General features: G+C 47.9%; 1 protein-coding gene across 1 annotated transcript in view; it reads right to left on the bottom strand.

The window, feature by feature from the left end:
* Positions 1 to 1,267: 1,267 nt before the first annotated feature.
* The window catches only part of Aldh1a2 (aldehyde dehydrogenase 1 family member A2), an 80,277-nt gene continuing 67,604 nt past the window's right edge, over positions 1,268 to 13,940 (bottom strand). The window contains exons 9-14 of the mRNA XM_059268207.1: positions 13,546 to 13,730; positions 12,119 to 12,283; positions 11,842 to 11,999; positions 11,021 to 11,095; positions 3,449 to 3,537; positions 1,268 to 1,911 (exon numbers count right to left, since the gene is read on the bottom strand). Coding sequence (XP_059124190.1) covers positions 3,465 to 3,537; positions 11,021 to 11,095; positions 11,842 to 11,999; positions 12,119 to 12,283; positions 13,546 to 13,730 — 656 coding nt within the window. The 3' untranslated portion in view covers positions 1,268 to 1,911; positions 3,449 to 3,464. The remainder of the gene's footprint in view (positions 1,912 to 3,448; positions 3,538 to 11,020; positions 11,096 to 11,841; positions 12,000 to 12,118; positions 12,284 to 13,545; positions 13,731 to 13,940) is intronic.

The raw sequence follows: 13,940 nt of genomic DNA, 5'->3' as shown, positions 1-13,940 counted from the left end.
CCAGACCTGCCTGGCCAACCCATCTGTTAGTCTTTCCAGGCTTGCCTCACCGATGTCTCACCAAGTCTGCTTTCTTATACTAACCTCATTCATAATATGCGCGTGCACAAGAGCACGCGCGTGCACAAGAGCACGCGCGTGCGCGCGCGCGCACACACACACACACACACACACACACACACACACACACACACACGGAGTAATGATGCTCCAAAGGATTCACCACCCTAGGTCTTTCTCTTGCTTCATCTACTGGATGTGAGGCCGTGAGGTCGATTCACAGGAGCATTCATTGCCTTACATCTGATTCTGGCCCAAGGGGCTCCATTTTCCTATTCCATTTGTTCCTGTGAAGGACCACAGCAAGGAATCCTGCCCAGTCCAGAGCAGAGCACCTCTGCCCACTCGGGTTTGCTTCGGGCAAAGTCATTGTTTCACATTTTGTCTCCTTTGACCAGAACCTCGACAGAGATTCCAAGGGTTAGAAGCAAGGGGTGTGTAGATCCTGAAGGTGGGACCCGTTCCCTGAGAACTCCACTCTGAGGCCGAGGTAATGGCTCAGCAGGTAAAAGTGCTTGCCACATAAGCCTGACCCCCTGAGTTTGATCCCAGAAACTCACGGTGGAAGGGAAAACCCAGTTCTAACAAGACCTCCACATGTACCCTGGCATGTGCATTCCTACCCCCACACCCCACCTCTCTCTCTCTCTCTCTCTCTCTCTCTCTCTCTCTCTCTCTCTCACACACACACACACACACACACACACACACACACACACACAAAACAAATGAAATAAAAATTCGTGCCTATTGTAAGTAACAAAGTGGACTCTGAGAATGTCAGTAAGCTCTAGCCAGCAGAGCAGTCCCGCTTACAGCCGCAGAAGTATCCCATCAGCTTGCCGGCCTTTGATGATTTTATTTCCCTCTGGTAAGAGTGTAGCTACCGGGAAATGCCCCCGCAGCAGGAGCCCTGATGGTGAGCTCAGGGCTCGTGAGTTCCACGTCACAGATTCCTTTGAGCTCTGTTCCTGAAGCCTGAAGTTTACATATGCCTATATTTATGTGTCACAGAAAACTGTAAACACACACGTTTTAAGTAGTGTCAGAGCACAAGTTTGTTTGTTTAACCTTAATGTATTCTATAAAATACCCTCCCAGACTTCTGCTCAGTCACGTAAGAGCACGCCCCAGCCAAAAATCCCAGCTAAGAAGACCAAAATGAGCTCAGTGGGACAGACTCACAAACACAAACAGTCCCGAGGTGTACACAATATAAATGCTTTATTGCTAGCACAGAGGTTTCTTTTGAAGTAAATTAAAAGTCATAAATCTTCATTTTCACATTCTATACTGTGGTTTGAAGGGAACTAGCTGATTAATGCTGTGTTCACGTGGGTGTGCTGTGGGAGGAGCAGGGCGCCCATGGACGGACTCAAAGCGCATGTCAGGGCTCTGTCTGCTGAGCACGTTGTCATTTGCCAGTAACAGGAAGGAGAGCTCGCTTGAAAATACCGTGGACAGGCAGGTTATAAATAGAGAACTGAAAACTGGTTTGGTTAGGAAGTGGAAAACCGTTAAATAGAGAAGACGATAGATAGATGTCCATATTCTACACCTAGGTTATATTTGGCATTTTTAAATAAATGTTGTTCACCCAGGTCAGAGACTGGCTTCGATTTGGCAGCTGGGGAGCGGGGAAGGAGGGGAGAGCGGCCCACACCAGATGAGGCTCACTGGAGGCAGAGGGAACGGTGGGGTTGGGGAGGAAGGAGAGTCGGGCTTGCTTCACACCTCCCCCCTGCAAGCTGAAGCTCACTTGTTGGGAGGCAAGAGTAGTGTGGACGAGCGGGCCACAGGGCATGACGGATGAGGCCTGGCGGGACGTGGCAGTCTTGGCACACTGGTGCTCTGCAAATAGAGAAGGGAATCATCAAGCTGGACCCCATTTTTCAAATGCACTGATAGCAGATTCCAGGCAGGTGACACCGGCACAGTGGGCCAGAGCAGCCACAGCATTAGAGGAGCCGGTGCTGGTACAGTGGGGATGAGGATGCAGAAAAGGCCGTGGTCCTGACTCCAGCAGGAACTCACTCCTCAAGACTTCAGCCACCCTTGGAAACTCTGGCAGCTTCCTGAGTCTACCTGGACTGTCTCAGTTAGTCTTAAGATCAGCTTTGGAAAATATCTCATTCATCAGTGAAAACAATGGCTGTGGTCTGTGCTTTATTCTAGAATAACCAAGAATTTCACACATAGACACACACCCAGACACAGACGCACACAGACACACACACAGACACACACACACACACACACACACACAGACACACAGACAGACACACGCAGACACAGACACACACACACACACAGATAGACACAGACACAGACACACACACAGACACACACACACACACACACACACACACACACACACACACTGTCTATTTCTAAACCATGTAGTAAGCTCAGGAACCATGAACTACATGTGATGACCTGTGACCTCCATCACCATCTACACCAGTGGTTCTCAACCTTCCTAATGCTTCAAGCCTTTAATATGGTTCTTCATGCTGTGGTGACCCCCAACCATAAAGTTATTTTTATTGCTACACCATATCTGTAATTTTGCTACTGTAATGAATCATAATGTAAATATCTGTACTTCCCCCATGGTCTTTGACAATCCGTGAAAGGGTCATTTGACTCCCCCCCAAAGGAGTCATGACCCACAGGTTTAGAACTGCGGCTCTACACACACACACACACACACACACACACACACACACACACAGCATTAAACTCAGAAGCTGTGAACCATACATGATGACCTCTGACCTCATCTGCATCTTCTTTCTGCTGCGTTAATTATGGAAGTAAGAAAAGGACACACTAGATCCCTACCACCTAGAACATCTGCACTGTACCAGCTCCTGGCATTTTTACTCTGCCCTGGCTCTAACTAAAACCATTTCATGTTTTGCTTTGAAGAAATGGATAACATGAAATGGTAATTTGGCTGCAAGACCTTGGAAAATTGTTCCAGGCCCAAACATCTGCCCTAAATGAGCTCAGCCGAGGTCTCCTTGGAAGAGGGAGGAGTGAGGAGTGGGGAGGAGCTGGAAGGAGAAAATGAAGACCCTGTTGCCAGGCAACCTTTCCTCTAGGAAAGCTCTCTGTGAGGACACACCAAATACCGCAGCTCCCTTATTCCGTCCACGGTCCGGCCCACACAACAACACTGGCTGGGCCGAGCACCCCCCCACCTCTGTAGTCCTCCAAGTACTCGGTATGATTAAGGTGGTTCCTTCCCGAGTGTCTATAAACCCTGCCTTGCTGGCCTGGGTCAAAGGTGCAGTGACCTGGCTGCCATGTAATTCAGTATTTAAAGAAGGGCTAGGCTCAGCTCTGTACTCCTCAGAGAAAGTGGGGTTCAGCGGAGCTTCACCTTCCAGCTGGGCCTCTTAGGAGTTCTTCTGAGGGATCTTCACCGTCACCGTCTTCACCTCTGAGTATTCACGTAAGCCAAACTCTCCCCTGAAACACACAAATGGCAGATTCAGACACCAACGGCCCAGGGGATCGTGCCTGAGCTCTGGTGGCATCCTCAACAAGGTGAAGCTGTCATCTCTGAGCAGCAGGTCACTGGGCTCTGCACACAAACTCCTAGTGGACAAATAGCAAAGCCCTCCCTGGTAGAGAGCTGCCCTCTCATAGGCAAACGTCCTTTCTTAAAGGATCACTGGTTTTCAGAGCACAGTATAAAAAGGAAGTGATTCCTTGGTACCCTGAGAGCCAGGCCAGGGCTTAGCCAAGGCAGGATGGCTCACAGCCGAGCACCATGACCGCAGAAAGCCAGGCCCAAGGTCTGCCAATGCCTGGGCCATGTTTCCACCTTCTGGGAGTACTGGTCCTTCAGGAATAAGTGTTTCACTCCACAGAACTCTACTCCAGCCTCTGCAGACTTCTGACGCCCCCATGCCGACAGCCTACCTAGAGGGCTGCTCTCTACCTCTGAGAGGGAAGTCTTGGACTAGAATTCTTACCAGTATACACAATTCCCGTTTCTCATTCCTTACACTTCCTAAATGAAGATGGATAGGATAGCCAAAGGCCTACTGTGTGAAAACAGAAACCGCCTGCACCTCCTTAAATATGGTCCCGACGAGTAGTACTGCTCATGGCCCCACAAAGCTGTCGAGAAGATTGGAGAAATAATTGAGGAGACCATTAGGGAGCAGTCTCCACAAGAGTCTCCTTAGTTACGTCCCTTCTGGAGTTGCGGCCGGTAACAGGTCCAGGGTTGTCAGGAAGCATTTACTGAGTTACCAGTGATGGGCTCAGGGAAAGCCAAGCCAAGCAGCGGGGAGGAACCCAAGCACCTTGCAGGTGAGTGTGGCTCAGAGGAGGGTCTGCCAGTGTTACTTCTGCTAGAGCGCTTCTGTGCCCACGGAGCTCAGCTCATTCAGCTTGCTTTCTGACCTCCCTAAAACCGTGGCCTGGCTACACTGCCCAGCACACTGAGGACACAGAGGGAGAGCACGCAGGGGAGAGGGAGGAAGAAGGCTTCTACTCTACAGCTGCTTCCTCAGTGCTACCCTGCTGCCACACCCTCTCCATCAGGAGACGGACTACTCAGAATTGCGTCTGCATGTGAAAACCCGAGGAAACTGTCTTCTGCACTGGTCAGCCACACACAGCGCAGTTCCTACAGCTGGGCTGTACAAGCAAGACCTCGGGCAACGGCCCATCTTACTTCTTTTGGGATCCCATGGCCCTACACACAGCTCCAACAGCATTGCCAGAAGCTCCTCCGGGTACCACACCCAAGCTGACAAGGGCCCTGGGATACTAACAGGAACCGCGAAAAGTCTACATGTACAACATCACTGTCTGGGCCATTCTACTTCAAGAAGAGTCAACCGGGCCTCCTCCTGACACCATACCCTCACTAACTCCATCCAGGCCCTGGGTGTCTATTACCAGCGTATTCTGGCTTTCTCTGGATTTTTTCCTGCCTTAGGGAAATTCTGAATGTGTCTCCTCATTAGGACATCATGTGCTCCCTGGTGGCAGTGAGGTCACTCACTGCCTTCCTTCTATTTCCTTGGGCATGCTCTTGGGCAGACATTGAAGCATACTTTCTTCCCACTCTGATCTCCAAGCTGTGAGAAGTATGAGGGGGTATCTATGGAATCAGAAACATGTCACTATGGCTGCATTCAAGTGTCCTCATTGGCTCCTGCCATGTTTGTGTGTGTGAAGCTGTGGGTGACCTTACAGGCTGGTGGGTCCCTGCCCAGTCCCAGGCATGGATGGATACACAGCCTGCTTGGAGGCAAAGGAGGTAATTCAAACCTACAGTTAAAAGGACTGCCTTGAGCCCAGTGTATCAAGAAGGCCAGTGAGATGCCGCAGAGTAGTGTATTAGAGGCGCCATGGAACAGAAACAGAGTCCTGGAGACAGCGGACAGAGAAACCAATGACTCTCCACTAGCTAGCTGAAGGGCTTGTGTGAGCTATCCCTTTCCTCTTGGTGTCTAGTCACTGCCCTTGTGGCAGCTCCTGCGCCCCAGCACACACAGTTATCATCCAAGGAGCATGACTACACTGTGGATTGTTTACCCTTCCCACACCGAAGTTTCCACTTCTGTAGGTGTGGGGAGAGATAAGGGAGGGTAGAGTGGTCATTCTTCCCACTCTTCGAGAAGACTGTCCAAGGGACTCTAAAACCTTTGAAGTTTAGATTCTTCATCTATTGACTACAGTTAAAGTCTGTGGCACATCTAGACCCACAATTAGCAAGGAAGAACCTCACTGCTGTGCAAGAGTCAGGCCCTTTCTTACTGAAGTACCTCCATCTCTGAGTCGATCACCGCACACTGCCTCTCGGGGGCACAGAGACCCTGAGAAGCCCCCATGTCTGCTTCTTGGCAGACTGTGTTAAACTGAGAAGAAGCAAGGGGCACCCCCAGAGGTAAGGAAACCATGGTAGATTTTGGTGGAGCCCAGCAAACCATCTTAGGAACCCTTGGATTTCTGTTTAGACTGTGTATTTCCCCTAGTTTCTATTCAGCTTGATGCAGCAGTTTTCTGAATGAGGCCCCCACACCACCTGCACCAGCACCATTCCAGAAGCTTATTACACCAGGAAGATCCTGGGCTGTAGCCCAGATCTACTCAACCAGAGTCTCTGAGGGTGGGTCCCCAGACAAGCATATTTAACAATTCCAACCCCAAGACCACGGATGACTTCTGTGCACATGCCTGCAATGCATTTCTGCATGCATGTATGTGTGCATGATTTGAGAAGCTGCACAGCATCCCACTACACTTCTCACTCTTGCAGTCCCGATGCTCATCGTCTGAGATGCCCACAGCTCTTTCCACCCCTGTGGTTGGGGTGATATTTAGCCTGTGTTTTCCCACCTTCTATCTCCGGGGACTGTGATAAGGCAGGGGCAAAAGGACAGAAAACGGATAGGACTTTGGGGGCAGGCAGCACCTGACGAAGCCTCTGATGGGGGTGGGGCGCCCATCAGATAACTGGTAGAAAGCAGACCTCTTATAGCTTGGAGAAACTGAGGCTAGGTATCCAGCCTTCCTTGCAGCTTGTTTATAAAAAGGGTCACTTCCCTTCTCTGCTCCACCTGGGGGTGGGCATGGAGACTGGGACGTGAGGCAAACAATTCTTCCCAGAGGGAAGGTTAAGTGGATTTTCTGGAGACTATCAGACTAGCTAGAAGGAAGAACAGGTTCTTTTATTTAAAGCATTTCCTATTACTCTAGGTCATTCAGAGAGAGAAAATGTTTTGGGAGTAAGTGGAGACCAAGGACCAGGTCATTTACATCACAGCTTCTTAACTGTGGCCTGTAAGGGCTTGTGTCGTGAATAGGGTCATGAAAAGGTGGCCAGTAGTAAGGGGTTTCTGAATACTCAATGGCCAAAACTTTAATTCAAAATCAAATATAGCATCTGAGGTTTTCCAGGCTGTGTTTGCCCCTTGCATTTTGTGGCTTCATGTGTGCCTGCTTGGTTCTGAACACAGCACATACTTAGCATTGTGCATGCCACCACGCTGTCTACCAACCTCAACACCGCAGCTCAAACTCCAGACTGCTGTTTGCTATGAGGCAGGGAATTCTGTTACAAATTACATGTTTATTGGGCATACAAAATTTCTTCTAGGAACATAATTTTTTATTATGGAAAATAAAGAAAAATGAATAAATTTAGTATTTTCCTATCACCCTCCCTCAGCCTATAAATAGCAAATGAGTACATCTTTGGATTGTACTGTTAGAATGTTTGATTTTAAAAATTGCTATCTGAGTTTGATAAAAGCTTGGATTGGGATAGAATTTCCAACAAGTTCTGAAATGTCCCTAACATGCTTTTGCTACTCGTCAGTCCACGCTTATGTGAAGCAGTGTTCTCAGCTTTGGAAAGCATGGAAGATGCTTTCTCCTACCGCATCAAGTATCCAGCAAATTCAGTTCTTTGTGAAAAGTTAAACAAGCACATCCATCTCATAAATAGACAAAGTTTCATTAATCCTTAACAAATAGTAAAGTGATATATATTCCAAATAATTGTTTTATAAGAAATTTCTTTATGATTATCAGGATATGTTTGGGTTGTATACCTATTTTGCATACCTACATACCCCGGGTTTCATAAAAATTTCTCAGACAATAAGGGGTCACAGATGGAAAAGGTTGAGAAACCCTGACTTAGGTAAGATGTAACTGGTCTCATCAAAGAGCTCCATCCCCTGGCTATTTCTTAACTGCGGCAGGAAGGCCACATGGCCAACATGTCTGTAAGTAGACAGAGGCTGCTCTTCGGTTTTCTTGGCCATTGTTTTATATGGTTTGACAAAGCCAAACTGTACCCTGACCAGCATAGGGACATTTCTTCTGGGAAGAGACCAGACCTACATAACATCAAAAGTCTGAATCCCCGCAGGGCCTGCTCCTGATGAGGGACAGGGGTAGCCTGGGACTGGGCTCCATTACCCAGAGGCTATTTATTACAAGTTTGTTTTATACTGGTGATTCACTACGTTAATGATGTGTAGCAAAACACTGGATGAGAAGAGTGTTCCCAGGACCAGTGACTGTCCCAACACTTTAGAGAGATTAGTGAGGACAGTCACAGAGACAGGAAATGACCGAGCAAGTGGAATACAGTCTCAAGAGAGGGGGTTGAGAGTTAAGGCCATATGCGAGCTAAGAAGAGTTCCTGTGTGCAGGAAGGTTTTGGGCAGCTGACGAAGTACAAGTCCCTGTGAGAACAGGATTCCAGGTGGGTTATAGTTCTGTGGGAGACAAGTGTGGCCAGGACAGGAGAAGAGCCGGTGCCACTGACTGGAGTGTAGGAAAACTGCTACACTTCAGAAGGAACACATTCCGTAAGGGAAAGAAGGGCCACCGTCCTAGCAGCCCGTCCTTGATCTCCACTGGCAGCTTCACTTTCTGAAGGCTTTGCAGGCACCACCTCACGTTTATCTACGTAATCCTAACATAGCCACACAGCAGCACTCCCCGGCAGCTAGCATAATTACATCCATCTTATAGAGGACATCCAGGCTTAGGGAGATTGGAATTTTTGCCTACAGTTACAGAGGTAGGAAGCGGAAGTGCCAAGCTTTGCGTCTAAGCAACACGACTTTCCAAACGGCTCTTAGCCTCAAAGCTGCTCCACCTGCACAGCCCAATGCCAAGAGTCTAGAGACTGCCAGCTCGAGTACAGGAAGCTCGTAGATCCCTCCTCATGTTTAATGGGGTCCCTGCACATCCCACAGATGGCACCCCTACCTTTCCCATAGTACTTCTGCCCACGCTCCTCTCTACTACCCTGCTTTGCCCTCCAAGCTCAAAAGAATATTCTCCATCTGCTCAACTACTCCCCTCCTTAAAAGGCCAACTCAAACCCAAGTACAAGACCGTGCTAAAACCCTATTCAGACTTTCTCCCTCATTTCTGAGCTTCTCTTTCACTCCAGGGTTTCTGCCCTGGGGCCTGTCTGATCCCTGCAATGTACATTTCGTTTATCCAACAACATTCTAAGTGCCTTAACTGCTGTAGTCCCTGCGCAGACCAAGTCCAGTGCTTTGCTGTCTCCGTTCACTACTAGTTAGTAGATTGTGATCTAACCATTTGCTTTTAAAAGTCATTCAGTAATGGTAGAAGGAAGGGGCATGGATGATGTTCCTTCTTGTGAGCCACAGGGTTCAGAAAACAGATCAACTCCTTTCAAACTGAGAGCCAGGAGCTTTCTAAATGGGGGTGTCACACCAGGAAGTCTCTGGCCACCACTCATTCCATGAGAGCCACTAAAAGAAAGATCAATTATATTGTAGTCTGCACTGAGGAGTCTCCTGTCTACTTTACTTCTGCTATAGCCCCGTTTCTACAGGTCATCAGCATCTCAGGACAGTTGTGTTGGTTTTGAAGCCTTTTCCAGAAGAGTCCTCATGCTTGGCCCCCAGGCTTCCATGTCTGAATGTCATCAGACTATCTGAAGCCACCGAGACTTAGGTTAGAATGTCAGACCTGACACGGACTAGTTGTGAGACTGGGACACGCTGGTTGACCACTCTACTCCTTAGCAAAGTCTCCTGCGTGTAAAGAGAAGTATTATCTACACAACTGTAGAGTCCAAATGGGATAATGTGAGGGAAGGAGTTAGCACAAAGCCAGACACACAACAGATACTTAGCTAAGGGCAGCTGCTGAGGTCCGGATGTTTGTGTCACCCCAAAATGTGTATGTTGGAACCTATTGCACAATGTGATAGTGTTAACAAGTGGGGCCATTGGGAACTGATTAAGTCATGAAGGCTCCACCCTAACAAATGGGACCAGAGCCCTTCCAGGATAGGCTCCAGCCCACTTCCTTTCCTCGGAACTTCATGAGGACATGGTAAGTGCCAACTGTGAGAAATGAACCCCTCCCAGACACCATATCTACCAGCACCTTGACCTTGGACATAGTTCCAGAACCATGAGCAGTAAGTTCCTAATGTTTACACTGCCAGAAGAAGGTTGTATTATAGCAGGCCCGGTAACTAAAATAACACCTGCTACTGTTAATGCTACATTTTTCTACTCATCTTCTCTACCAGGCTCTACCAAGACATTCCTTAAAAAACTGATATCTCCCCAGTCCCCAAGCAATTTCCCCAAAAGGCACTGGGATGTGTTCAATTTATATCTTCAGCAGGTCCCCTCCCTGACCCCATGTCTTAATCCCACATTCCCAACTTTAAAGGACTTATAGGGGCTGAGCAGGTGGTACAAGCAAATGACCTGGACAGGCTCAAAAGGAATGGAAACCAGCAGTTAGCCCCTTGAAGCTACAGGTGTCACGGGAATGCAGAAGCTGCGGAGCTCAGAGCTCTGGCGATTTTGTTGTGGAGAGTGAAAGTGAACGAGCCATCCAGGCTTCCCATAAAGCCTCATGTTTTAGAGCAGCAGCTCAAGGTTTCTGCAGCTGAGAAGGCAGACTGCAATGTTCCTGTGGCAGGATGTGATGCTAGGCTTGGCAGCTGGTGAATGCCAGGCCCGAAAACTGCAGTTGTGTGATCACTGTGGGGTCTTCTCTGCCTTCAGCAGACATTATGGAGCTTTTCCTCTACTGACAAGATGAAGCTGAAGAATGGATCCATGTTCTCTGTCAACTCTGAGTGTGAGGGAGCTGCATCTTGTTCACTTTAGTACCAAACTCAGCTTATATGAGTTTGTACTCAGTAAAATGTTAGATTAAGCTGGGTATGGTGGGTCACTCCCGTAATCTAACACCCAGGAGGCAGAGGCAGGAGTATTACTGTAAGCTTGAGGTCAGCAGACACTACAAAGATCCAGGTAACTCTAGGCTGCAGAGTGAGACCCTATCTCAGACAACAGCACAACAAAGCTTGTGAATGGAGGTGTGCAAGTGAAGTGAGCTGTTTTGTGAGCACCCCTCTGTGCCGACACACTCCATCTACGTAGACACTGAAATCTTTGACACTTACATTTCTCTCCCATTTCCAGACATCTTGAACCCCCCAAAGGGGCTCTGAGCATTTAAGGCATTGTAACAATTGATCCTGAAAGAAGAAAACAGCATTGTTAATACGAATCCCACTTCATAGAAATAATCCAATTGTGTACTTCTTTGGTGCATTTTTTTTTTCAAAGTCAAAAATTCAAAAATGACTTTGATTTTCTGGTCTAGTTTATAAGAGTGTTTTCTTGGGGCTGGAGAGATGGCTCAGCGGTTAAGAGCACTGGATGTACTTTCAGAGGACCTGGGTTCAATTCCTAATACCCACATGGTAGTTCACATGAAGTCTGGCTGCTTTTGTCTCTCCCATCCTTTCAGGGGACCCTTTTTTGTTACCCTAGCCCCTGAGAGCTATAATGCCTTGTCACAGTTTGGATGTTGTTTGTCCCTCAAGGGTTCACTTGTCAACAGCTTGGTCCCTGGGGTGTGATTTTGGAGGATGAAGAGGAACTGTTAAAGGTGGAGCCTGGTGGGGGCTCCTTAGTCACTGGGGGAGCTACCCCAGAAGCAAGACATTAAGAGGTAGTTCCCGCAAGAGCAAGCCACTCTAAGAGCAAGTCCCACCTCTGAATCTTGCTTTCTGTCTGGCCATGTGACCTCTTCATCCACCACCGTCTGCCATGAGGTAGCAGGCTAAAGGCCTGCAAGAATCTGACCATGCTCATTGGACTTACAGCTTCCCCTGTGAGCTAAATAAAACTCTCTTTGAAACAAAGTTAGGATTTCACGATATCAATGAATGTGAACGGACACGGGCCTCCTTATATCACTAGTGGATGTAAGCCTTACCAAACAGTTCCAGCTTGCATTGCAGAAGACACCATGAGAGCCTTGTTGATGTCATTAGTGAAGACAGCTGCTACAAGTCCAAAGTCTGAGTTATTGGCTCTTTCGATAACTTCATCCATAGTCTTAAACCTCAGAATTTCCTGAACAGGACCAAAGATCTGCAACAAAATGATGTATGTAAAGATGAAAAGTGTTAAAAGTTGATTATTGTCCAAAGGCTCTGGAAATCCCAGGAAAGGTGTGGAAGGTGTGGCAATTGTGAGAATGCCCGTGATACCTCCTCCTTGGCGATCCGCATGTCATCAGTGACATTGGAGAACACAGTGGGCTCAATGAAGAAGCCCTTCCTTCCCAGTCCTTTGCCTCCACACTCCAGCTTGGCGCCCTCAGCCACACCACTCTGGATGAGCTCCAGGATCTTGTTGTATTGTTTCTTATCAATCTGCAGGAGAAATCACTTGATAGCTCTCAGAGGGCCTTCCATGGAAATAGAAACATGCACATTCTCATGAACCTCCCTCTGTATGATTTTCTTCCCCAAATGTCACTGCATTGGGTCAAATCATATGAAATTGATATTACCTACTAAATTTTGAATGATGAAAAAAATGGAAATTTTTTTTATGGTTGCACCTAACAGATGGAGGAATCCAAAGAACTCTAAGGACTGCCGAACCAGGTCAGGATTTTTTTTTTTTTAGAACTTATCAAAATGCTAGAGGCCTGTCTCAGTGATTCTTCAGAGTTTCTATGAAGGACACTTCTGCCCAGATGAATAATTAAGCAAGTCATAGACTGACATTAAAAAGACAAAAACAATGGATTACACAGAGCCTTTTTCAATAGCACCACCTTAAGATACCATTACTATCCTAGAGGAGTTATGCCTTTAGAGAAGGGAATTAAACTTCCCAAGAGAAAGATTCAGATTGAACACAGAAGCCAACATCTAAGCTGTCATTCAGTCATTATGGTGAATGACATGAGAAGCTGTATTCACCCAGGTTTTCTTAGCTAGAACATCAACCTTCTCACCAGAGGTCCCCAAACTGAGAGATGGTTTCCTTTACTAGAAAACCCATGCTTAGTGATACAGATGAGAACCAGTTCAGACAAACCCTTGCAAAATTCTGACCCTGACTAGATTAAAACTACAGGGTTGGGAACCTATCGTGGTTACAGCCAGGCCAAAGTGCTCGAAGTGCAGTGTGGCTGCTCAGGAGGTACAACTGTGATGTCTCCACTGCACTGTGGGTGCAGCACAGTCAGAGTAAGAGAGAACTCCACAGCCCAAGAGAAACTCGGCTAACCTCTCATTCCTACATGTTACAGACCATTGCAGGGAACAGAGAGCAGCTGGCAGTTGGGAAAGGGGAACTGAGTCTGAGAAGGAGATCTCCACCTTTCCTGACTGAGCACCTGAGAAGTGGCCAGAGGCCCGGGGTGGGGCTACATTACCAAGATCCACCCTGCCATGCCCAGAAACCTCCTCACAGCTAAATCACCCCCAAGTTCTTCAGTGATTCTATTTAGTAATGTGAAGAGAGGCAATTCCTCAGCGCCTACATTTTCAACTATGAAGATAAGGTACAGGAATAGGGAGACAGCTCCACGTGGAAGAGGTTGTTTTGTTAGGTCCCCTTAGCACCAGTGTCTGGGCCAGTCCAGATTAATTACACAAGGGTAATGCTTATGGTTTCTTACCTGAGGACCCTGTTCAGTGGTGGGGTCAAAGGGGCTCCCCACGATGCGCCTCTTGGCCCTTTCCACACTTCTTTTCACGAACTCCTCATAGATGGACTCTTCCACAAAGATTCGAGACCCTGCGGTGCAGCACTGGCCTTGGTTGAAGAACACCCCCTGGTGAGCCTGCTCCACGGCATAGTCCACTACAAGAGGAAGCATACGTATTCTCAACACAGCCTTGCCTGTGGCCTGTCTGGGGAGACACCTTCCTTTCCACTTTCCAAAGGCCAGGGTATAATGCCCTGCTCTAATGCCCTGCTCATCACAGCCTATGCCAGTGAGTAGCTCTGGACTGAGAACACAGACAATACTTGCTATGTGAACTCGGACAACCTTACCTCACTGAGCCTCTT

Source organism: Peromyscus eremicus, chromosome 7 (genome assembly GCF_949786415.1).
Source record: "Peromyscus eremicus chromosome 7, PerEre_H2_v1, whole genome shotgun sequence".
Taxonomy (NCBI): Eukaryota; Metazoa; Chordata; class Mammalia; order Rodentia; family Cricetidae; genus Peromyscus; species Peromyscus eremicus.
Note: the sequence above shows the minus strand (reverse complement) of the source record. Positions and strands in the feature narration are given on the sequence as shown.